Source organism: Podarcis liolepis, assembly GCF_965112155.1.
Source record: "Podarcis liolepis genome assembly, chromosome: 6".
Classification (NCBI taxonomy): domain Eukaryota; kingdom Metazoa; phylum Chordata; class Lepidosauria; order Squamata; family Lacertidae; genus Podarcis; species Podarcis liolepis.
In genome coordinates this window covers 95,838,616-95,861,218 of record NC_139559.1, presented here as the reverse complement: position 1 = coordinate 95,861,218, position 22,603 = coordinate 95,838,616, and the positions used below count along the sequence as shown (strand labels likewise).

Below are 22,603 nucleotides of genomic sequence, written 5' to 3'. Positions count from 1 at the left end.
ATCAAAAACAGGAAGGAGAACATGCAAAAGACAGATGCGATAAAGGGATGGGTTCTTTATTTATAGGGACGCGGGTGGCACTGTGGGTTAAACCACAGAGCCTAAGACTTGCCGATCAGAAGGTCGGCGGTTCGAATCCCCGTGACGGGGTTGAGCTCCCGTTGCTCGGTCCCTGCTCCTGCCAACCTAGCAGTTCGAAAGCACGTCAAAGTGCAAGTAGATAAATAGGGACCGCTCCGGCGGGAAGGTAAACGGCATTTCCGTGTGCTGCTCTGGTTCACCAGAAGCGGCTTAGTCATGCTGGCCACATGACCCGGAAACTGTCTGCGGACAAATGCCGGCTCCCTCGGCCTATAGAGCGAGATGAGCGCGCAACCCCAGAACCAGTCACGGCTGGACCTAATGGTCAGGGGTCCCTTTACCTTTACCTCTTTATTTATACAACATGCCCAAAGCATGTTTATTTGTTTCTTACTGAACCAATCTCAAAAGTTTCTGTTGCTGAAAGTAGTTTGTGATATGTATGATAAGCAACAAAAGCTGAAGTACTAAAATCTCCTTAATAAAACTCTAAGTTGCCTGACAGTGCCAGTTCTTTGGCCCAACTAGTCTCTTGCCTCCCCCACCATTCAGTGAACTTCAGGTTCTGAAGCATTTCTCATGCTGCCATGTTCCAAATAACGCTCCCTCTTGCAAGGCGTTGTCCTAAAATACTGGTGTCTATGTGCACCTGGCATAATTCGCAGTCACCAGCAGACATCTATAGCAAGTGGGTTTTGTGGCAAATTTTGTATTTAAAAAGCAAATATTCATAGACTGGAAATGAACCTATGCACCTGAAAGTCTTTTATACTTTTTGTTTTCTTGGGGGGTCTTAAAACACTGGGACAGGGGATTGGGTTGGCAGCAGAGGTCAGTGCAACGAAGATCTCTTCTGGGATGAAATCACGCTGTAAAGATGTGGGAAGAGGCTTTGAACTGTCTAATGCAGCTGACTTGTCTCTTAACTGAGGGAGTTCTAGAAAAAAGAAAAAAACAGCAAGAGTAACTGTTAATATTTGGTGGTGGCAGCAGATTATCTCTACCCCCCTCCCAAAAAACCCTTAAAGCTGACAATTCTATCACACACATTTCATGTTAGTGCTCAAGAATAACATTAAAAATCCATATTTATCCCTAATATAAACTGGCCTTCAAGTAAAATTACAGAAGCCCCTGCTATAAGAGTTTCGTAGGAGCATTGCTAAAGGAGGAAAGAAGCAGCAACAACGGAGAAAAATATCCACTTACATACCATGCACCCTCAATCAAGTAAGTAAATAAATAAATAAATAAACTTAACTAACTGATCACTGGCATCACAGATAACTCAGTTCTACCCACTCCCCATATAAAGACTGCCACCCTACATTCGCAGTGTTCTTACTTTACCGCAGAGCTTCCCAAACTGTGTGTCGCAACATGTTAGTGTGTCAGTTGAAGTGTGTCATGTGAACAGTCCCCGCACTCCTCCCAGGGCTGGAAAGGGGTCAGTTTAACCTCTGGTTTGCTCTGAATTACTGTGTCATGAAATGGTGCACATCTAAAGAATGTGTCACCAACATGAAAAGTTTGGAAAGCTTTGCTTTACAGGTACACGATACTCAGAATTTTTAAAAGGTGCTTGGAGCACTCAAAGACTCACATGAGAGATACATTGTGATATGCTTTTAATTTCTGTTCTTTGACATTTTCTCCTCCAGTTATCTTAATTATTGGAAAGCCACTTCTTTAAATGATAAGCAACCATATGTAAAGAGGCATATTAAAAAGATACCTACAGAAGAGGTGGAAGAATTGATATTCCTGCTATAGGCAGTAACAAACAGCAGACACAAGGGATTCAGGTCCAACCACTTCTTCTTAACCTGATCCCCACATGTCCTACTTCCTTGTCTCCAATACAGTCCTGAAGGACCTGTTCTCCCCATGCACTCGGATGGCAACAACCGTGTATCTTGTTAGGCCCAAAATGTGCTTGAACTGAACCAAATATCAACAGTCCTACTCCTACAACTATATCACAGTACTTTCAAGAATCCAAACACTGCAGACAGAGGCAGTCAACAAAACTCAACCCTGGCTGCAGCTATTCGTTACTGAACAACCTGCTGCAAGATTTACCGTTACTATCCTTGCTGACAGATACTAAGGAAGAAGCATCTCTCAGTTTTTTGTTTTCTTGCTTTGAAGTAGATGGCGGCACAGGAGCGAGTCCTTTGTTTGCAGACATGACAAAATGTTGATTTTGGCTGGCTTGCTCACTGACTCAGATTGTTGGCTGCTGCATATATCTGGAAGGGATATATAACCCACATGGATAGACTGTATGACCGCAATGGATGTGATTCAATTTCAGACTCTGTTTAAGAAGGTAAGATAGCCTGGGGGAAAGGATATAAATTGCAGGAGGCACACACTGTGTTCCTACATTTCTGCTTGAGCTGCAAGCTGCTCCATCTGTGGCAGTTAACCCATTTACAAGGAAGAAGTGGGACTCCTGCAGTAGGGAGTCACTTGCCATCAAGATATACTCCGTTTCAGACCACCTTTTCCCTGTAAAACTGAGTAGACAGAGGCATGAATACTGTCATAAGAGACATGTATTTGTTTTGAAATGGTCAGTAGATTTAGGGAAACAGCAAGAGGAGGGAGCACTAAAGAATAGGGAATAGTGTGAGGACATTTGGTGGGACTGTTTTGTTTCTATTTTAGTGCTCTGTGTTTTGCTTTTAGAATACACCCGAGTAGGACCCACGGAGCCCCGTTTCCCAAGACAGCCCCTTTCCTTCTGCCAGGGATGGGGAAGGAGTTTTTGGGGCTGCCTCTCCCCTCATCCCTGGCCAGGGCTGAGCAGAGTGGGGAGTCTGCCCCCCCCTCCCGACCTAGACAGGCTGCCTTCAGAGGTGCTCTGGATCCGGTCCTGATCCCCCTTCTCCGCTCTCACCTCCGCAGAAGGTTCGTGGCCTCGGGGCTGCCGGAGGCTCAGTCCGCCCGCTGCATGGCGACCCCGCTGTCCTGAGGGGGAAGCGCGCACGTGTGAATGGCCTCCCGGGCAGCTCCCCTTCTCCCTTCCCTCGCCCCCTCCATGAGGACTAGAAGCCCCGCCGGGACCTCGGCCTCGCCCCCCCCCCGCCCGGAGCACCTCGGGGGGGGGGAGAAGCGGAGGAGAAGCGGCGGCTCCCTTTACCTCTCTCCGCGCGCTTCCCGTCGGCGTCTGTTGCCATGGGAACCGCGCGCGCCTCTGGCAGGCGTCCCTCGCAGCGCCTGACAGGGCAGAGGCCGCTTCCGCCCAGAACTTGCGCCAGGCGCTCCCTGCTTTCACCCCCGCTATCCGCCCGCTTCTCTCTCACGCGCCCCATTTTGGAAAGGTGGTTTTGTTTTGTTTTAAGGCACCGAGTTAGACGCCTTGACAACGGCGAGGGGAGCCGGGAAGGGCCCTTGTCCTAAGAAGCAACGGAGCATGCGCGCCAGGAAAGGCCGGTCCGCCGCGCTTGCGCCCAAAGAGAGAAGGAAGGAAGGGCAGTGACGTGTCCGCCTCCCCTGCCAGGCCAAGGACACGCGCCCCGAGGGAGGGAGGGGTCCCTTGTATATTCCCTGAGTCCAAGCACAGCTGCCAACTCTTCCCTTTTCTTGCGAGGAATCCTATTCGGAATAAGGGGGTTTCCCTTGAAAAAAGGGGGAAGTGGACAGCTATGGCACGAATAGTAAAACCCAATTTAGAAAGTGCTGTGTGTCCCCTTGCCGGTCAGTAGAGCCCGTGGCTGTGAATGCAGCTGACAGCCGAGGGGCCACTTAAGGAAGGCGGAGTGGCCCCTTCCTGGATCCGAGGGGCTGGAGAAGATCGCTCCCGCTGCAGCCCCACGCCTTACCCTACTCAATGTCACCACCCCACACTCGCCTGCGGTCCCCTAATTTATGAGGGGCTAATGCCATAACTGCTGCAGTCAGTGGGAAATCTTCCCTGAGACCTGCCTACTGAGCAGTTGGGGTTGCTTTTACTAAGATCGAACAGATGCCAGTCTTGATGTCTGTCAGTTGTAATTATGTGAGTCTTGCCCAGGGATATTTTTATGGAAAAAGAGGTGCCAGAACTGGCCAGGATCGCCTTCTTCGTTCCCTTAGAATTGGCCATGGTGCCCCTTGGAGCATAGCTGCCAACGTTTCCCGTTTTTTAAGGGAAATTCCCTTATTCCGAACAGGATTCCTCGCAAGAAAAGGGAAAAGTTGACAGCTATGCCTTGGAGAGGTGCCATAACTCAGTTCTGGGGGGTTCCAGCAGGAAAAAGGCCCGGTCTTGCCCCTTCCCTGCATTTGACAAGGCAGAGAGCATGACCTGGGTTGCTTGTGGGTCCCTCCTGCCCTCCAAGCACAATAGGGATAAAACACAGGCAGGGTAGTGCTGGGTCCTCCAGGGCTCTGCCCCACCCTGTCCCCCAAACTGCAGTGTAGGGATAGCAACACTGGGGGACACGCCAGGGTTTTGCCCTGATCTTTCCACTGCTATTCATCTCACCCTTGAAACCTGCAAAAATTATCAGCGGGTTATCTTTAACCCTTTTCACCATAGCCCACCCCCCAACCTCCCATTTAGGGATAGGTGACTGGTTTATAAAGGCCTACTCTTCATGCTAGGTTCTGCTGTGAATCCAGATGGCCCCTTAAGATGGGTTACACATAAAAGCATCTATCACTTCTGCCTGGAAAAGGGGAATCATAGTGAAGGGGTACAGTTAGGGTTACCCCAGAAAGCCCTAAAAACTGTTTGTGAATCCCCCCCCCCAGCCAGGCCTCGGAGTACGCATTTTAAAAACTGCATTTTCCTCTAAGACAAAAAGCATGAGCTAAGCAGTCCTCTCTGTAACAAAAACGCTGTAGCAAACTCAGAGCTGAGAACAGAAAAGCTTTTCGCTTCCCAGATCCAAGATAGCCTTGTCCTGGTACATTGACTTGCAACATACTTCCGGGAACAGAGCCAGAGAACGAAAAGCAACATTTCTATGTAAGAATCTGTGAAGGGGGAGAGGAAAAAAGGGGTTTGAAAAAAGGATAAAACCTGCTTGTAAAATGTTTTCGGTGCGGCCTGTCTTTTGTGAACTGAATCACACAGGTGCCTTCTGTCCCCCCGGATGGCAGAATAAAACGCTCTTTCTCTGGATTAACCCCTTGGTGTCGTTTGGCTCCTTTTGTCTCTGCTCGGGTGCAACAATTATTCCGACCCATGGATTAATAAGGCTACAATAGTAGGGCAAACTCAGCCTGTTCAGTGGGCATCATGGGAGCCTACGCCTAAGGGCAAAGGTCCCTTCACTACCCCCAGTATTTGAGGTGGCCACCCCCACCCCCCAGTTGATGGGCATTCAAATAGTGTGCGTGCACCACATCATGTGATCAGTTTTGCAGGGTGGGGCTTACCTGCACCCCCCCATATTTTATTCAAGGCAGCACCCCGGTGGGCATAGAATGCTGAGCGTCTGGGGAGGGGAGCAGAGAAAGAGAAAACTGAAGGGGAGACTAAATGTTAATGGCTGAAGCCCTGCTGGACTAGCACACTGAACAGACACACTCCACGTATCAATGCACACCACAGATGCGCATAGATGATCATGATGATGATGATTTAGATTTGTAGCTGACCCTTCATCCCAAAATCCCAGGGCGGTTCACACCAGAAAAATACAAAATGAGAATACAAAATACACCATAAAACAAAAACATAGAATGGAGAATACAGTGGTACCTCTGGTTATGTACTTAATTCGTTTCAGAGATCCATTCTTAAGCTGATACTGTTCTTAACCTGGCACCACTTTAGCTAATGGGGCCTCCCACTGCTGCCGCGCCGTCACCACGCAATTTCTGTTCTCATCCTGAAGCAAAAGTTCTTAACCCAAGGTACTATTTCTGGGTCAGCGGAGTCTGTAACCTGAAGCATCTGTAACCTGAAGCGTATGTAACCCGAGGTACCACTGTACCACACTTTCAACCAGTTCGTTGTCTAGGTGCAGTACATCAAGGCTGGAATGAATGCAGGCAGACAAGTTTCATGGATAGCAAAATATAATTCAATTTCTGTAGTACAGTGTAGATCACATAATCCCTTGCAAGTAACAGAATAGGTCACAACAGACAGTTCGATACATTTTGGAACCGGCTAAGAATTCTATATCCCACCATCAACAACCTTCCCTGACCCACAATGTTCTCCATATTACAAAAGATGCAAGTGAGGCTTGGGAAGACCATTCCGGTGTCAGGTACAGTTTGTCCTCTTCTCACCACCATCTGTGCAAGAAAATTTTCCCATTGCTCACTCTGAGAAAGAGGAAAACTACAGCCTTGCAATCCAGCACCTCCCAGGTTAACAGGATGCCTCCTTACAATCAGTTGTGTAGATCATTCGCAAGAGATCCGCAACCATGTTGTGCCCATTCAGTTTACATTCACAGATTCAGTCCCAAAGCATGAGGTTGATTACAATTAGTATACTAATCTTCCCACACGTCCCCCTTAGAAAAAAGTACACGTATTTCCCAAAGACAACAGGATTTATTTGATAAAATTCTCAAATTATATTCTGAAGATGGAGGTTTGGGGGGAGGGGGGGTTCTCTTTAAACAAGCAGCAGAAAAGGACACAATGCGATGAAAATTCTTTGGGTGGATCCCGGCCATCTTATAATCACAATTACAGTGCCATCATAGACAATTTAAAAACAAAAGCAAAAAGCTTTTTGGAATGGATGAGTCGACCATGTTAACGCTGATTTAGCAATACTACAATCTGCACATATAGTTTGTAATGTTCTAGGAACAGAAATCTCCCTCACACCCCTATCTAGAACCTGCAAGTGAGTAGCCTCTAAAAACAGTGTGTTTGTGAAGGGTACTTATCAGACTCCTTCAGAGCTTACAAAGGGTGTTGATCCAAATTCAGATGCTCATATTTCCTCATCTTTCTCCAAACGTGGATACTGTTTCAGTGCATTTTTAAGTTTTGAACTAGATTAAATACTGTACTTGATGTTTGGCATCTTGAAACTACTGTTCATAATATTCAATCTAGGTGGCACTTCCCCCCAAAACCACAAAAATTATCAATGACACACACACCTTAGTCAAATAAACCTGGAACACATGGCTTAGCTAAATGGCAATACACTTGGGTCATATCAAAGTACTGATTAAAATTAGCACACTTATCACGTAAGCTGTTTTCTGCAGTATAAATCAGAATTAAGTTTCTTTTTAATTTTTGCTGCAGTTAGATGACATGAGAAAAGCCTCCAGCACCTAGAATTTACTAGGGCACCAAATTTAGGACAATACAAAAGACAGCAGCTCAAGAACACAAAAAAACTTGCATTTCCCCTATGTGCCTACGCTAGTATATAGCACCCACTCCTTTGCACTCTTAGAGCATGTCAGAAATGCACTTTAGGGCTGCTGAGAGAAAAGCTCCAGATTATAGACTACACAGTGAACAGTCAGCAATATAGGGGTATTGTTTTTCCCAATGACACAGTCCCTCCTTCTGTAGCTCTAAGCACACCACCCACCCAAGGCTGTCTCACAAAGTAAACCAGTGTTTTCAGTGGAGCAGCATGATCATTGCAAGCCAACACACTCTCTAGGTTCTTCAACACAAACTGCATTTGCCCTCCAAATCACTGCAGTAATCATCAGTGAGGAATGCAAGAAACTTAAACTGGACATGTAGCAAAGGGCAGCATTTCGCTGCTTATAAAAATTTAATCCACATAGCACTGTGGGGATCCCCCTGATCAAAACTGGGAGCCTATTGTTAAAGCTCCCCAGCCCTATGCCTCAATTCCAATCCACATCGGGGCTCGACAGATGCTATTTATTTTCAAAAGAACTAATTGCATAAACAGCATCAGGTCCGCTTGTGTCCTTAGCTAGAGAGCAGGAACCCCTGAAGACACTGGTTCTGGTTAAAATGGGAATGATGTAGCCCTTAGTAGCAGACAGCACCCACTTTTGCCATAGCTAAAGACAGTTTCCCTTTAAAAAGTCTGCAGTCGTTTTAACACGCTAGCCCAACGTGTTGTCATTGTTTAAAAGACAAGCATCTTCTGGCCTTGACGCGGAGGGATATCCCAAAGGGTGTCAGACCTTAAGATGGCAAGTCCAGGAACGCGGTTTCACATAGTCAAGGAAAGTGGGCTATAAAACACAAGAGGAACAGTAATGTTAGGCAGGAAATGCTGGGCACTTTCACTTCTGTAGAGTTATCCGTTAGCCATGTGAACAAATGCCAGTGATGAAACCGAAGTGTTTTACTTTGCTGTCTCTCAAGCCTGGGCGGCCACCCAACTTGCAGTAGCCAATCTAGGCAATTAGAAGTGGGGTGGGAGTGGGGAAAGGCTTGCCTTTCCCTGTAAGACCCCCAAATTGGCTTTTCTTTGGGTCAGCTTCACCCAGACGCTTTAACTCTCTGAATGGCAGGTCTTCCAGGTCAAGCAGAACTGCTGTCTGTAATCCTGAAACTACAATCCTACTTGGCTCCAGCTACCATGAGGCCTCGACAGTCCAAGAACCAGCCCCAGGGGGTTATGCATATGCATGTGGCACTACATATTAAATAAGGAAAGGTAGTGGGCACCGCATATTAAATGCGGCAAAGATGTCGTGAATTCTCTCTGTTTGAACCCAGGAGATCCAAAGGTGGCAGTTGAATCAGAGAACACAGCAAGTAGAATAAAGAAACCACTGTGCTCCACTAAGGCCTTTCACTCTTTTCCATTACCTTCCTCTCCCTCCCTTCTTTACTGCCTCCTTCCATCCTCTGAGAATCTTTTGCTTTCACCTCTCCAGAAGGGCAGAAACTCGCTCAGAGCTTTACATTATTCATATAAAAAGACATGGAGGAAGTTTCAAAGGTATTTTTTTGCTGACCCTGCTGCTTGTTATTCTTGTTAGAAAGAAACCTCTACGGTAGCTATTCTGGGCAGAATGCAACCTTCTAAAAATCTGGTTTTCGAATTTTACGTTCACATCTTAGGCCTTGAATGAAGTCCAGAATAGCAGCTCAGCTCTGTTCCTCTTATTTCCAATGACAAGTGGGATACTCACATTTTTCAAAGGGCAGTGCTTATGGGCATTCCATTCCAGGCTGTAGAGGTAAAGTATCATAGTTATACCAAACCCAAGCGTAAGCCACAGGATCACCGTCCAAATGGAGCCTTTCCGACGGTCGCTGAGAATGAAGTTGAAAAACGCTGACAGAAGAAAATTAAAATGCACTCAAAATTCCTGTTAAGGACACCAGCAGCATTCTTTCCTTGATCCCCAGTTAGCAAAGTGTCCGTATCAGTATGACACGTTGTACCTCTTTCCATAGATAGATATATATATAGATATTTATTACGGCCATAGGCCCATACAGATAAAAAACAAGACATAAATAACAGCTTGTGCACGTGGGAAAAAACAGCCGCTAAAACATCACTATAACAATAAAATACTGGAAGATGGAATGACATACTGCGCCTTAATTAGCTTGTAGTGCACCTTGGCAGCGCTTTTGGGTAAGGACAGCGACCAGAAACCTAGCCACTCTCAGGGTCGTATGGATATCCTTATCCTGCAGGATTTGGGCAAGGTGGAATTTTGGTGGGGTACCCTCTAGCTTCTGTATGATTGATCCCAACAAATTTGCCCGTGGCACATTAAACAAGGGGCAAGTAAACATAATGTGCTGAAGCGACTCCGGCGTCTCCTTATCACATACACACATGGCGGAGGCTTGGCCCTTTGAGAATCTATGTCTCAGGACATTGGAGGGGAAAACGTTAAACGTCGCTTTGGTGAAGGCCAGCCTATGGGCAACAGTCGAAAGGGAGGAGAGGTATGATGGAACGCAGTAAGTTAAAGTGATACCAATGTTCTGGGGCGAACAAACACCTCCCCCCAGCGAATAATTTCGCTGTAAATCGATGTCATCCAGTCTTTGGCGGATCAGTCTTTGAGCAGTGATTTGATCTAGTTTTAGGGAATCTAAGGGAGAGATTCCATAGCTCAAGAATTTGGCATGAATTCTACTAGTCCAAAGGCTGGAGAATTCATCTCGCCATAAGCATTGGACAAGATAATGGTCTGGTAATCTATGCCACAATGATAACCAATAATTGAAGACTTGCTTCCACAGGCAAGTTTCTAAGGATGCGATCTTCAATTCTAGTCGCATGGCTGCGTTGCTTACGCACAGGGGGAGCATTAGGAGCCGACGTAGGAATTGGTTTTGCAGAGTCTCAAGAGGAGCAAGATCTGTCATCACGGCCCAGAGCGGGGCAGCATAAGCTAGCACGGGAACCACTTTTGCCTTGAACACCTTTAGGGCCGAGGGAACATGCAAAGCTCCATCCGAAAAGAAAAATCGGAGGAGCGCATATGACAGAGTTTTGGCCTTGTTAAGTAGGTGTTGAATTTGTGCTTTCCACCCCAAATTGTATTGAAAAATAACTCCTAAGTATTGAAATTTTAGGACTTGCTCTATTTTTGCTCCACCAAGCTTCCATTCGTATAATCTCCGACTTCTGGCGAAAATCAGAATCTTAGATTTAGCATGGTTGATGGTTAATTGGTTGAGTTGACAATACGTGGCAAAGATCTTCAGAGCTCTGGTTAGTCCAACACGTGTATAAGATAGAATTACCGCGTCATCCGCGTATAAAAGGAGTGGACAGCGGTAATCCGCTAGTCTAGGCGCATGTGTACTTGGAGATGAGTTGACTAGGGATGCTCGCATGTCGCTGATGAATAGATTGAATAGGCAGGGAGCCAATATACATCCTTGGCGCACTCCCTTGTTTATTGGTATCGAATTTGTGAGGTCGCCCGCAGGAGTAAGTCTCACTCTGGCAAGGGTACCTTCGTGGAGCTGACTTATAAGCCATAAGAGTCTTCTATCGATGCCCTGTTTCGCAAGTTTCTCCCAAAGAATATTTCTAGGAACACTGTCAAAGGCTGCCTTAAGATCTAAGAAGGCAGCACACAGGTAGCCCCGGGGAGGGGAGGAGTACTTCCGTGCCAGATGGTAAAGAACTATCGCATGATCAGTTGTAGAGTGTTTAATTCTGAACCCTGCTTGTTCGTGGCCAATCTGGTTAGTCTCATCTACCCATCGCAATAGTTTCGTCAGCAAAAAGCTGGCATAGATTTTCCCTATGATCGAAAGGAGGCTGATGTTACGGTAATTTTCCGGCTCCATTGGAGAACCTTTTTTATGAATTGGTACTATAATGGCCTCCTTCCATATTTTGGGGATGAGTCCAGAAGCGTTGATTGCGTCGAAGGTTTTGGCCAAGATGCCAGCCCACCATTTTGGGTGTAGTTTGATGGCTTCAGCAGGGATCAGGTCGGGCCCTGGGGCTTTGCCCGATTTCAGCTGGGCTATTAGCTTGGCTATCTCGTCAGGATCGGTGGGAGGCCAAATAGGTAGGTGGGAAAACAGATGCATCAGATGGTCGGAGGGAGCATCTGCCTGTGAGAAACATTTCTTCAGGAACAATTCCCATGTCGGTGCAGGGATGACTGCCCTTGGGTATTTCCTCGCCCTTCTGTTAATCAGCGACCAGAATTCCCTGGATCTGTGTGATTTTGAAGCAGTAATCAAGGCCTGCCAGCGATTGTGTTGCCACTCGCGTTTGGCAGTTTTCTGCGTGCGTTTGTAAACTTGCTTGGCTTGTGCATAACTAGCTGGCAGAGTAGATGCATCGGAGGTCTTATATGCATCATATATAGCACGAAGGCGCTGTCTTGCTTGTCTGCACTGAGAATTATACCAGGGGGCACCGTAAGTATGCTCGTTTCGATTTAATATTTTGGGTGGTAACCTGAAGAAGGACGTAAGTTCAGTCGTATGATGGTGAAAGCGTTTCAACACTATGCTATACTCGTCTGAGGCAGAGCCTATGTTGGAATGAGGCCCGAGGATTTCTTTTTGAAAGAATTCCTGATACTTTTGAGCCTGGGTCTCCGACCATTTGATTCCTCTTACTTGGAGAGAGGATTTGTTGGTTACCATCTGGGTCGCATGTCTATGGGCCTCCGACTGCCAGTTCAGGGAAAGCTTGGCTACAAGGGGAAGATGATCACTAGATTGTACATTCTCGATCTTAAAGGTGGAAATACACTTAAGCAGATCACTGGAGACCAACAGGTAATCGAGGACGCTGTTTGATTTAACGCTCAGGTGAGTGAAATCCCCTGGAATATCAGGGAGGCATGTTCCATTTAGGGGGACCAGATTTAAACGGATGGCCATTTGATAGAGGAGTACTCCAGCCTCATTAGCTCGTTGGTCTTTAGAAGTTCTCCTCATGATATGTTCCAGCTCATAATTATTAAGGTTTGGGGTAACCCACCATTTGGTTTTGGTCAGCGAGTCCCAATTTGCTGCTGTGCGGGCATTAAAATCGCCACCTAATATGGCCAGGGTGTTAGGAAACTTAACATAGCATGAGAGCAAATGGTCTTCTAGCGAGCCCCATTTAGAGCCCAGTTCGGAGGAAGAACCCCCAGGTGGCAAGTAAACATTTGTAACTAGAAGTGAGATCTTTTCCCCCACAATCAGTCCGGTAAGGGCGTAAGGAGGCAAGGCCTGTACTAGAGTAAGTTTAGAGTGTAGGTTGAGGGAGATGCCTATTATTAGGCCCCCTTTAGGGCGGCCTCCTTTCAGGGAGGGGCAGGCAGGGAGTTCTAGAAGCTCAAAGCCATTTAGGGCAATTTTCTCTACTTCCCATGATTCTTGGAACAAGATGATATGAAACAGGTTAATATACTCCAAGAATTCTGGGTCAAGTTTTTTTCCCCTCCAGCCCGCAATGTTCCAGCTGAGGACTGATAGGGGGGAGTTCCTGTTGTGACCAATTCGCTGTCATTTCAGGGAGAGATGTGAGTCCTTTGGAGGCAAGGCAGACCCCACAAAAAAGTCAGTTATTTTACTTTGCATGGCAGGCACCTGCTGAAGGTACCTAGTCTTGAAGTTGGTAGTGAAGAATTCTGACTGGGGCGACAAAACGGGTCTCCCGCTGGCTAACCCAAGGGCGGACACTTCAGTGGGAAACTCCACAGGATTTGCTGAGACTGCCCCACCGCAAGGTCTAAAGGTCGCCGATGAAACCATTTGGTTTATATGTCCGGCCGGGTCTTCAATCAAATCCGGGCCATTTTTTGATGTAGGTGGGACACTCCCATGACCTGATGCTGGCGAAGGTACAGGGGATGCTCGGCGTACTGGTACCGTTTGTATGTCGGGTCTATGCCGCTCAGGGGAATAAGAGGACTCCAGTTCCGGCATTGATGGATTAGATGGTAAGGAATTGTTTTGGTGGAAGGGACTCTGAGTTACACTCCTCAGCGGGGGACTCTTGGAGGGCGAGTCAAAATTTATCAAGAGTTGGGATGAGGGGCCAACTTGTGGGGCAAGACCTGGGTCTGCCAAACGTCGGTGGGTTTTGCCCACAAGTGGGGGAGGCATGGGTTTAGGAGCTGGGCTAAGGTATGGAAGACTTCCTGCTTCCTTAAAACACGACTCCGAAAAGCTGGCAGGGTTATCCTGAGAAGTGGGCAGGACTCTTCCGTTCTTCTGGACCTGTAAGAGCTGATGATTAAGTACTTCTAGTCTTCCAATTATTTCTTGTTGTTCTCTCGGTGGAAGGTCGCCAAAGGTGGCTAAAAGCTCTCTTTCCTCCGGCGGGGTCAGAGAATTGTTTGTGCCAGTGGGTTTCTTTAGGGCTCGTGGGGACGTAGGGTAAGTCCAGTTTCGGTGCGGATGGATATCCTCCGGGAGAGGAGGCTCGATGTCCTGGGGTACTCCCGACCTCTCCGACAGAGTCCGCTCCGTGCCGTGACCGGCAAGTAGGAGGGGGTGGATCATGCTATCCATAAAAACTCTTGTTGGGATGATATCATACCTAGCAAAGAGTGGTTTCTGCCTGATGATAGCTGAAGGGATCCTTGGAGAGTAAAACGCAAGCATCACTTTCTGTTGCCTGAGGTGCTGGTTCAAGGGTAATACTGCAATGAGATCACATTGTGAGATTTCAATGTTTAGGAGATTGCTTAGATGCTTTTTAACCCCACTCAGAGTAAGCCACCTTGGTGACCCTGCCCCGATGTTTAGGCAGATTTTCTTAGGTTGCAGGAACAACGCTTGGTGTTTCAGTGCAGGATTGGGTTTATATTTAGGGATCACACTTCTTTTTTTGGTTGAAGGTAAGGACCTCTGGCACTTCAATTCCCCCGTATCTACAGTTGGTTTAAACTTTGGCCAGAAGTTATCAATTTTCTGTTCGAGGTTACATAGCTGGGAGGATAGCACATCAATCTTCTTAAATATGCAATTAAGGGTTCTGACCACAAGATGGAGATGTTCGTGTTGTTCTTGTCTTGCGCAGTCCTCAGCTCCGGCGTCCTGCACCACCCTCAGTGGGACACGCCCTCTTCCTCCAAGCTTGCCAGCCACAGTTTTAATCTGGGGTAAAAATAATTCCTCTGATGTTGACGTTGTTTCTGGAGACATTAGAGGGTAGAAACGGTTCTGAGTTTTCACCCTATAGCAGTGTTCAGTGGGGTCAGTCCGATTGCCAGACACGAGGGGGTCGGTTTTTAATTGTTTGGCTCTTGGGGAGGGCAGAGCCTCGTCACAATCCCTTAGGCGTTTGCCTTGGCCCATCGTTATGAGTCTTTTAAAATAACAGTGCTTAAAAGGTAATAAAAGGTGGAAGAAATAAAAATACAACTGGATGTGAGCTGGCGGAAACCGGTAAGTCGAAGGCTGCTTCCAAGGCTGCCGGAGAATACAATTATCTGCTCATTAAAGCTGATTTACGATGCAGGCTTTACAGTTATCAACAATGTAAACTCCTGGCGTGGGCTCCAACACCCTGATACAATCTTCAGCAAAAACTTGAAAGGCTGGGAGCCACAACACAGATTATAGAGAGGATTCGAAATGAACTCCGGCAAATGCGTCTTACCTCATCGCCATCTTGACGCCTATTCCATAGAAATAAATGGCTCTCAACGGTTTTTTGGAGTTTCAGTGGAAAAGAGACAGGGCTTTCCCTTTAAATCACACAGAAAAATCAGTGGGCCACCTACTCATATGAAACAAAGTTGGCTATATGATAGGAGAAATACTTGTCCACCATGACAGATGGTTGATACTGCCAGTGCCAAGCAGGGGGAAAGGGCACCTCTTTTCAGGTTGCAAGCTGAAGACCTCCAAGGATCATCTCAGAAGTCTTTGAGAAAGCCGCATATTACAGTTTGGAGCATTATCAGAACTTCTTCCTCAGCCAAGCCAAGGAAGTCCTCCCTCCTACTCTGGCCATGATCAGTCTCAGAAAATGGAGATTTAACTAGGGTCAGGAGAGGCTTCTAGGTTTAGAGGGAGCAAATGGTAAGGCAGGCTGCAACACAAGCCCCTTGCATCTTAGAACATTAAGTACAGATGGCAACTAAAAGCTAATCCTCAGAATTTACAGAAACTGCTGCTGCCGGGAGGTATATTTGGTAAGGTAAACTAAAGGGACCCCTGACCGTTAGGTCCAGTCACGGACGTCTCTGGGGTTGCGGCGCTCATCTCACTTTATTGGCTGAGGGAGCCGGCGTACAGCTTCCGGGTCATGTGGCCAGCTTGACTAAGCCGCTTCTGGCGAACCAGAGCAGCGCACGGAAACGCCGTTTACCTTACCTATTTATCTACTTGCAGTTTGATGTGCTTTTGAACAGCTAGGTTGGCAGGAGCAGGGACCGAGCAATGGGAGCTCACCCCGTCGCGGGGATTCGAACTGTCGACCTTCTGATCAGCAAGCTCTAGGCTCTGTGGTTTAGACCACAGCGCCACCCGCACCCCTTGTTATATTTGGTACTTACGTCCAAAACACATGTAGACGAACAATAATACTGGATAGAAGAAACCAATGCTCATCGCCACGATGTATTCATGCACAACGGCGGAAAGAGTGAAGACTGACAGCATAGCGACTGCTTTGAATTTCTTCCCAAATAACTGGTGGTGAGAGAGAGACACAGGCAAAAAAGGGGAAGGGTGACTCTCTGATAGGTGAATGTATCAGACGATATCCAATTTTCAAAAACAACAGTGAACAGCTTGTGATAACCACCCTTAAATTGCCCATTATCATTTATTGCACAGGGAGGGTTGTCTCCAGTGGTGGCCTTGCTCTATCAAAAGGATTTTTATTTGCACAAGGCAGGGCAGCTCATTTTTGCTGATCTCTCCTACTCAATGGAGCCCCACAAACACTTAACGTGAGAGCTGGAACAGTGTGGGATATGGCATAGAGGGGTGAAAGTGGTGGTAGACTGGTAAAAAAAAAAGTGACTTCCCAAATACTGGATACAAATCAGACTGCATAAGTACAAGCTTCTCTCTTTCCACCTTCTGTCAGATCTCTGTATGGGTAAAGTGACTAGGTATTTTACATGTTGTGTAATTCACCTTTACATTAGAACTTTAATAAAATCATTTTGTGGGGGAAATGTAAAGATCTCTGCCATTCCTTCAAAAAATGACTTTCTATGAGAGTTGAAGCAAGGGGATGTGTTAAACGATGGTTGCTTACCCAAAGGAAATCTTTGTATACATAGTAATACAGCCAGTCATGCACCAGCACATTCATGGTTCGGAAATACCTTGCATAAGATGTAGAATTCCACCAGTCCTGCAAGAGAAGATCAGGGAAGTAAAAAGAGCAGAGACCTTAGAGACAGTGTTTAAAACTGCAGGATCAAAGTGCCAAGTGCATTCCTGATACTCAAGTGTTTTAGAGCAATTGGCAATACAATCTCTGTGAACACCTGGTGTACTGTTGCAATGTATAACTGAAATTCCCCAAGAGCTCATTTGCAGGCATTAAATCCTAACCTCCTCCTTCCCAAACAGCCACCCTGAGAATAAGTCACTGGTGTCCCAGTATTTGTAGCTACACTAGGTCTCCAAGGCTCAGATCCAAAATGATCAGAGCTAAATCAAATGTGACATTTTCTCTACATGAGCAGTAATTCAGTGTAGGGGGGGCAACCTGCAAACCACATTCAGAAAAGAGAAATATAGAAGGTAGCTGAAATTCAGAGGCCTTTTCTATCACTGTCCTCTAAACTGCTCAAACTAATCATTAATGGCCCCAAGCGGAAGCAGCAGCAGGATCAGAACACACATTTGTATGATCCCTTGGAATTATTCATTTATTTAACAACATGTCTATATATATACTGCTTGACTACAAATAGAACCTCTGAGCATTATACATAAGGCATTAAAACTGCCAATAAAAGTTTAAAAAGATTATATGAAGAAAATAATAAAAATTTATCTGGGGGAAAAATCTGTCTAAAATGTATAAATTACTGTTGGAGTGGCATACAACGGATGAACAAGTTAAATCAGTAATGATAGATTGGGCAAGAGATGTAGGACATAACATAATGTTTGAGGATTGGGAAAGATTGTGGAAGAAAGGGGTTAAGTTCACTGCATGTACAATGTTAAAAGAGAATATAATGAAAATGATGTGTAGATGGTATTTGACCCCTGTTAAATTAGCAAAGATATATCATATTTGTGATAATTTATGCTGGAGATGTAAAGAAAAAGAAGGAACTTTTTATCACATGTGGTAGACCTGTCCCAAGGTGAAAGACTTCTGGGAAAAGATTTATAATGAATTGAAAAAAAAATGTTGAAATATACATTTATAAAGAAACCAGAGGCCTTTCTTCTTGGAATAACAGGTTTGGAATTGCCCAAGAAAGATGTTAAATTATTTTTGTATGCCACAACTGCCACTCAAATTTTATTAGTAAAAAAGTGGAAAACACAAGAATTTCCTACGGTGGAAGAATGGCAGGTGAAGGTGATGGAGTTTTCGGAGCTGGCCAACCTAACTGGAAGAGTCCGCGACCAGAAGGAGGAGGAGTATCAGGAAGAATAGACAAAATTTAATGATTATTTAGTTAAATATGTAAAATTAAATTAATTGGAAATAGCTTGCAGATATTTAATTGGCTTAGGATTTCATATAAGTTAAGTGATGAATCAATATGTTTAATTTTAAAATTAAAAGATATAAGGATTTTTTTTTTAGTTAAATTTCATAAGAACTTTGATTTGGAAAACCGTTAAAAGGAAGTGCATGGAAATTCAACCAAGGGGAAGCGAGGAAGTCACTTAACCATGTTAATAAGTGTAATTTTAATAAGATTATGATCCATGTTTGTTTATTTGTTTTGTTTATAATTTTGTGAAAATCAATAAAAAAATTATAAAAAAATAAAATAAAGGCGCCAGTATATGACAACACTAAAATAAGGCTGCAGGTGAGTTCTGCTATTTATAGAGTGGACATACTTTTCTTCCATGACACCATACCCAAAACTATTTACATTTGTTTAAAAGTCACAGCAAGGTTAAAATTCTATCTGAAAAGCCCAGTAACACAACACATAGCAACAAATGCTTTTGAATCAGGACTGTCAACAGAAAAAAGGCACAGGTTCTCTTTTTCACCAGAGGTAAAGGAATGTATTAACAGGTTGTCCAGAAATGATGGTATCTGATCGGCTCTCTAGGCAGGAGAAACCTCATCAATGGCTAAATGACTCTCTCTCTCTCTCTCTCTCTCTCTCTCTCTCTCCATTTCTAGCAAATGGAGGGTTCCACGAACCAAGGTACACTCTAAAACTGATAGCAAATACTTCTTTGTGTGTTGTGTTTTGTGCATGTGTGAGTGAGAGAGAGAGATATCATGAGCCTTGCACATCAATTACCTTGTAGAACATTCTGTCAGCAAAGCGCAGCATCTCAGCAAAAGCATTCTGCCAGAAGTGAAGGAGTAAATAATATAAGATTAAGGTCACCAATGCACCTGTGGAGCAATGAAGAAAACATGTATTTCAGGCTAATTTATTTCATTCATGTGGAGGGGGAAATGGCTTGCCCTCCCCCCTCTGTATTGCTCCCCAAGTTTCCATAAAGGCTCTAGAATAGCAAACACTTGAAATAGAAGCAATGAAAGTATTGATTGACCTTGCTTAGGACAATATCTGAGGATGTTTGCTCTTGACCATTTGCAAATACAGTGGTGCCCCGTAAGACGAATGCCTCGCAAGACGGAAAACTCGCTAGACGAAAGAGTTTTCCATTTTGGAGGTGCTTTGCAAAACGAATTTCCTATGGGCTTGCTTCGCAAGACGACAATGTCTTGCGAGTTCCTGCTGGTTTTTCCCCCTCCCCCCCTTTTTCTAAGCCGCTAAGCCGCTTATCAGCTGATCCGATCAGCAGATAAGCCGCTAAAAGCCGCTAATAGCGCTAATAGCGCTAATCCGCTAATCCGTCAATGGGCTTGCTTCGCAAGACGAAAAAACCGCTAGACGAAGAGAATCACAGAACGGATGTGCAAATGTAAAGCTATGTATTTTAGTTGCTTTGGTCATATTTGCTAAAGTATTAGTTAGCTTGAACCTTTATATATATAATTAGAAGACGTATAATGTTGTGCTTCTGTTTTCAGGCCATGAACTGAGCAAGCAGACTTTCCCATCTCTCGGGAGGGAAGGGGGACTCCATGAGGAATTTAAAAGATAAAAAAGGAGTTTACCAAAAACAAAAAAGCAAACAAACACCGGAGCCTTTCTGCTAGGGGTTATATGGTTAGAAATTCCAAAAAAGCATGGTTAAGTTGTTTATGTATGTAACTACAGCTAGGTTTACAGCTAAGAGCAACAGAAAAAATTAGAGCCTATTGTGTTATGATTATGATAAATGAGTAACAATAGGCTGCAGCAAAGGGGGAGGCATAAGGAAAACATCACAGAAAATGGGCTGAGAAGTCAAGAACAGAAAAGAGATCCCTTTTTAAAAATGCATTGGAATGTTATGTGTAAAATGTTCAGAAATTTAATAAAAGTATTATTTAAAAATTTGTTAATGTTTTAGATAATTCTGTTGCTTTAGTCATACTTGGTAAAGTATTAGTTAGCTTGAACCTTTATATACCTGCATATATAAATAGAAGGTATATAAAGTCCTTTACCAATATCAGACTCTATAGACTAGAACCAAGGATAAAGAATCTGCTGTTTGAGTTAAAGATTTACTTTTGTGTCATCTGTTTATTGTTTGACTTGGCTGTTCTGGTCTGAGGTTAGTTTGTTGGACTAAGTGATGACTTGTAAGGGGGTCTTGACCAGAGCATGGAGGTCATGACCAGACCATGAGGATGTCATGTCATTGCTAATGCATAATGGACAATGTAGAACTCGTTATATATTTAGCATGATGTAAACTGTATGTGAAAGAATATAAAAGTGTATTGAAACCTGTGATCAGTACAGTACCCACCATTTTAGCGAACTGCAGTAAAGTTAATAAAAGGGTACTGTCTTGCTGGAATCCTTGGTTGAATTTCTTATTTAATGCCCTACCTGGGATGAACCTGGGGAGTGATTTTGGCCCCTCGCTTGACAATGACCATGTAAATAACTGATTACCCTCCCATTAGGAACCATTGTCTGTTTTTTTGACTGGCATCTAAAACAGACAATGATGGAGCCAGGCACGCTTCCCTGGGGACCGCATTCTACAAGCAGGGAGCCACCGCTAAAAGGGTCCCTTTCCATGTTCCACCCTCCACTCCTCCCTAAGATATTTATGCAGTGACCAGGCTGGTTCACCAGCAGAGAGGAAGCCCTTCTGGTGTTGGGGTCCTGAGCCGCATGAGGATTTATAGGTCAAAACCAGCACTTTGAACTGAGTCCAGAAACTAACAACTGCTTGCATCCCCAACACAAGACTAAAAAGCAGTGTTGGATGAAGCAGGATCGCACCTTCTCCAGTCTACCAGGACTGATGTTACTAAGGAACATACTGCAAAAGGTGTTCAGAGAGAAGAGCAGGAGCTCAGTGGTAATGAGCGCATGCAAAAGGTCACTCTGCAGCATCTCCAGGTAGAGCCAGGAAATGTTCCTTGTCTGGAAACCCTGGAGATCCACTCCTGGTCAGTGTGGACGACCCTGAGCTAGATGGGCCAATGGTCTGATCAGTGTAAGGCAACTTCCCATGTTCTCTCAGAACAGTGAGATTCACACTCAGCCTAAGCTATTGCTCCAGGAACAGGTTTTCAGGAACCCTACAAGTCAGGGAACCACAAAGCTAAGATCATATATCCAACAGGCCATACACTGCCAGTTGTTGCCAATATCACCACTGTATCTGATGATTTATTTGTTGCTTAGAAAACTTCCAGAATTAAAAGGGGCCAGGGTGATACGCAAAAGCACTCACTTGGAAGCATGGTGTGCAAGATGCAAAGGGCCAGCCCTCGTACATTAAAGTGCTCTCCACCGTATTTCCGCAATGCAGGAAAGATGTATATTTCACTTATATAGTGCAAATAGAAGAGTGACGCAAGGACCTAGACAGGAGTAAAAACAAAAGCCCCTGATTATAAAAGTAGCACAGGAGGAATCCGTAAGAGAGAAAGCTGATCCCAGTTACCAATATGCACAGATCTAAGCTGAGTAAACATCATACATTTAACGCACATGACATTCCCCAAAGAATCCTCAGACATGCACTTTACCCCCCCCCCGAGCTCTAATTCCCAGCACCCTTAATAAACTGCAGTTCCCAAGATTCTTTGTGGGAGGAGCCAGGTGCTTTAAATGTCCGGTGTGTATGCAGCCGTAGGCAACAGCTGACCAATCGTTTCAGTGCCACTACGATAGTCCGTGCTTCTTTCAGATAAACGGCATTCCACGTGGGCTCCACCATGTGCAGACTCACCATGCCAGCAGTTGGGAGGCCTGGGTAGGTGCGCTGCTGGCATGTGTATATGTGGAGGGGCCCAGGTGGAACACCTGCTTTACCGACAGCAGCTGCCGTGGGAGCGGTTTCATTGTCCTGCAAGGAGCAGGTCCCACGAGTAGAGTAGAGTAGTCTTTTATCCAAGATTGTCCTTTGAACTTTTAGGATATGTGACACTGCACGGCTAGCCCAGCCCAGGGGAGGACTATGTCTCCATTTGAGAAATACGACCGTGCTTGAAATTAGCTGACCTGCTTCACTCGGCAAAATAAAAATACACTATACAGATTGCTGCACTGTTCATAATTTCCTAAATTCTGGAAAATGTTTACAGATGATAAGAGGACTAGCACACAGGCATCGGTTAAAAGTCGGTTTAGGAAGGCTTGTCATTTAGTACTATTGTATCCTGAGAAGTGAAACTGTTTTATTTATCTTACAATGGGAAGGTGTGTTTGTCATTAGTTTAGGGGTAATTATTCATTCAGCGATCCAGATCTAAGGGAATAGGATGCAATTCCAGGTGAACAGGCATGGAAGCTTCAGAAAGCATTGTGTCTATTTTTTTAATGCCAAAATAAAAATAAGTAATACAGGCTTGTGCACTCCAGTAGGCTAGTACATATTTTTATGAACCAGTAACTCTTATCAGCTTTCAAGGCTGTATAATTATCTGCAGAAACACAGGAATCCCCAAAGGAACAGA

The 22,603-nt window shown here is 45.0% G+C and overlaps 3 protein-coding genes across 12 annotated transcripts in view; 1 reads left to right on the top strand and 2 right to left on the bottom strand.

Moving 5' to 3' along the window:
- The window catches only part of AXDND1 (axonemal dynein light chain domain containing 1), a 38,053-nt gene extending 34,514 nt beyond the window's left edge, over nucleotides 1–3,539 (bottom strand). For 3 of the 8 annotated variants that reach the window (XR_014527087.1, XM_083507078.1, XM_083507084.1), the window contains exons 1-4: nucleotides 3,230–3,539; nucleotides 2,987–3,057; nucleotides 2,164–2,333; nucleotides 837–1,018 (exon numbers count right to left, since the gene is read on the bottom strand). Coding sequence is in view for 7 of the 8 variants with exons in the window: in XM_083507078.1 (XP_083363204.1) it covers nucleotides 837–1,018; nucleotides 2,164–2,272 (291 nt within the window). In the remaining variant the exon portion in view is untranslated. Of the gene's footprint in view, nucleotides 1–836; nucleotides 1,019–2,163; nucleotides 2,334–2,470; nucleotides 2,604–2,986; nucleotides 3,124–3,164 lie in introns of all 8 variants that reach the window. The other 5 variants (XM_083507081.1, XM_083507080.1, XM_083507083.1 and 2 more) reach the window with 5 other exon arrangements.
- The window catches only part of LOC310708573 (sterol O-acyltransferase 1-like), a 175,369-nt gene that overhangs the window by 53,561 nt on the left and 99,205 nt on the right, over nucleotides 1–22,603 (top strand). The window lies entirely within an intron of this gene.
- LOC310708570 (sterol O-acyltransferase 1-like) overlaps nucleotides 6,082–22,603 on the bottom strand; it is a 69,199-nt gene continuing 52,677 nt past the window's right edge. For 2 of the 3 annotated variants that reach the window (XM_083507145.1, XM_083507146.1), the window contains exons 12-17: nucleotides 21,376–21,505; nucleotides 18,861–18,958; nucleotides 16,658–16,756; nucleotides 15,945–16,080; nucleotides 9,135–9,280; nucleotides 6,082–8,225 (exon numbers count right to left, since the gene is read on the bottom strand). In XM_083507145.1, the coding sequence (XP_083363271.1) occupies nucleotides 8,169–8,225; nucleotides 9,135–9,280; nucleotides 15,945–16,080; nucleotides 16,658–16,756; nucleotides 18,861–18,958; nucleotides 21,376–21,505 (666 nt within the window). In that variant the 3' untranslated portion in view covers nucleotides 6,082–8,168. The remainder of the gene's footprint in view (nucleotides 8,226–9,134; nucleotides 9,281–15,944; nucleotides 16,081–16,657; nucleotides 16,757–18,860; nucleotides 18,959–21,375; nucleotides 21,506–22,603) is intronic. The other variant, XR_014527088.1, reaches the window with a different exon arrangement.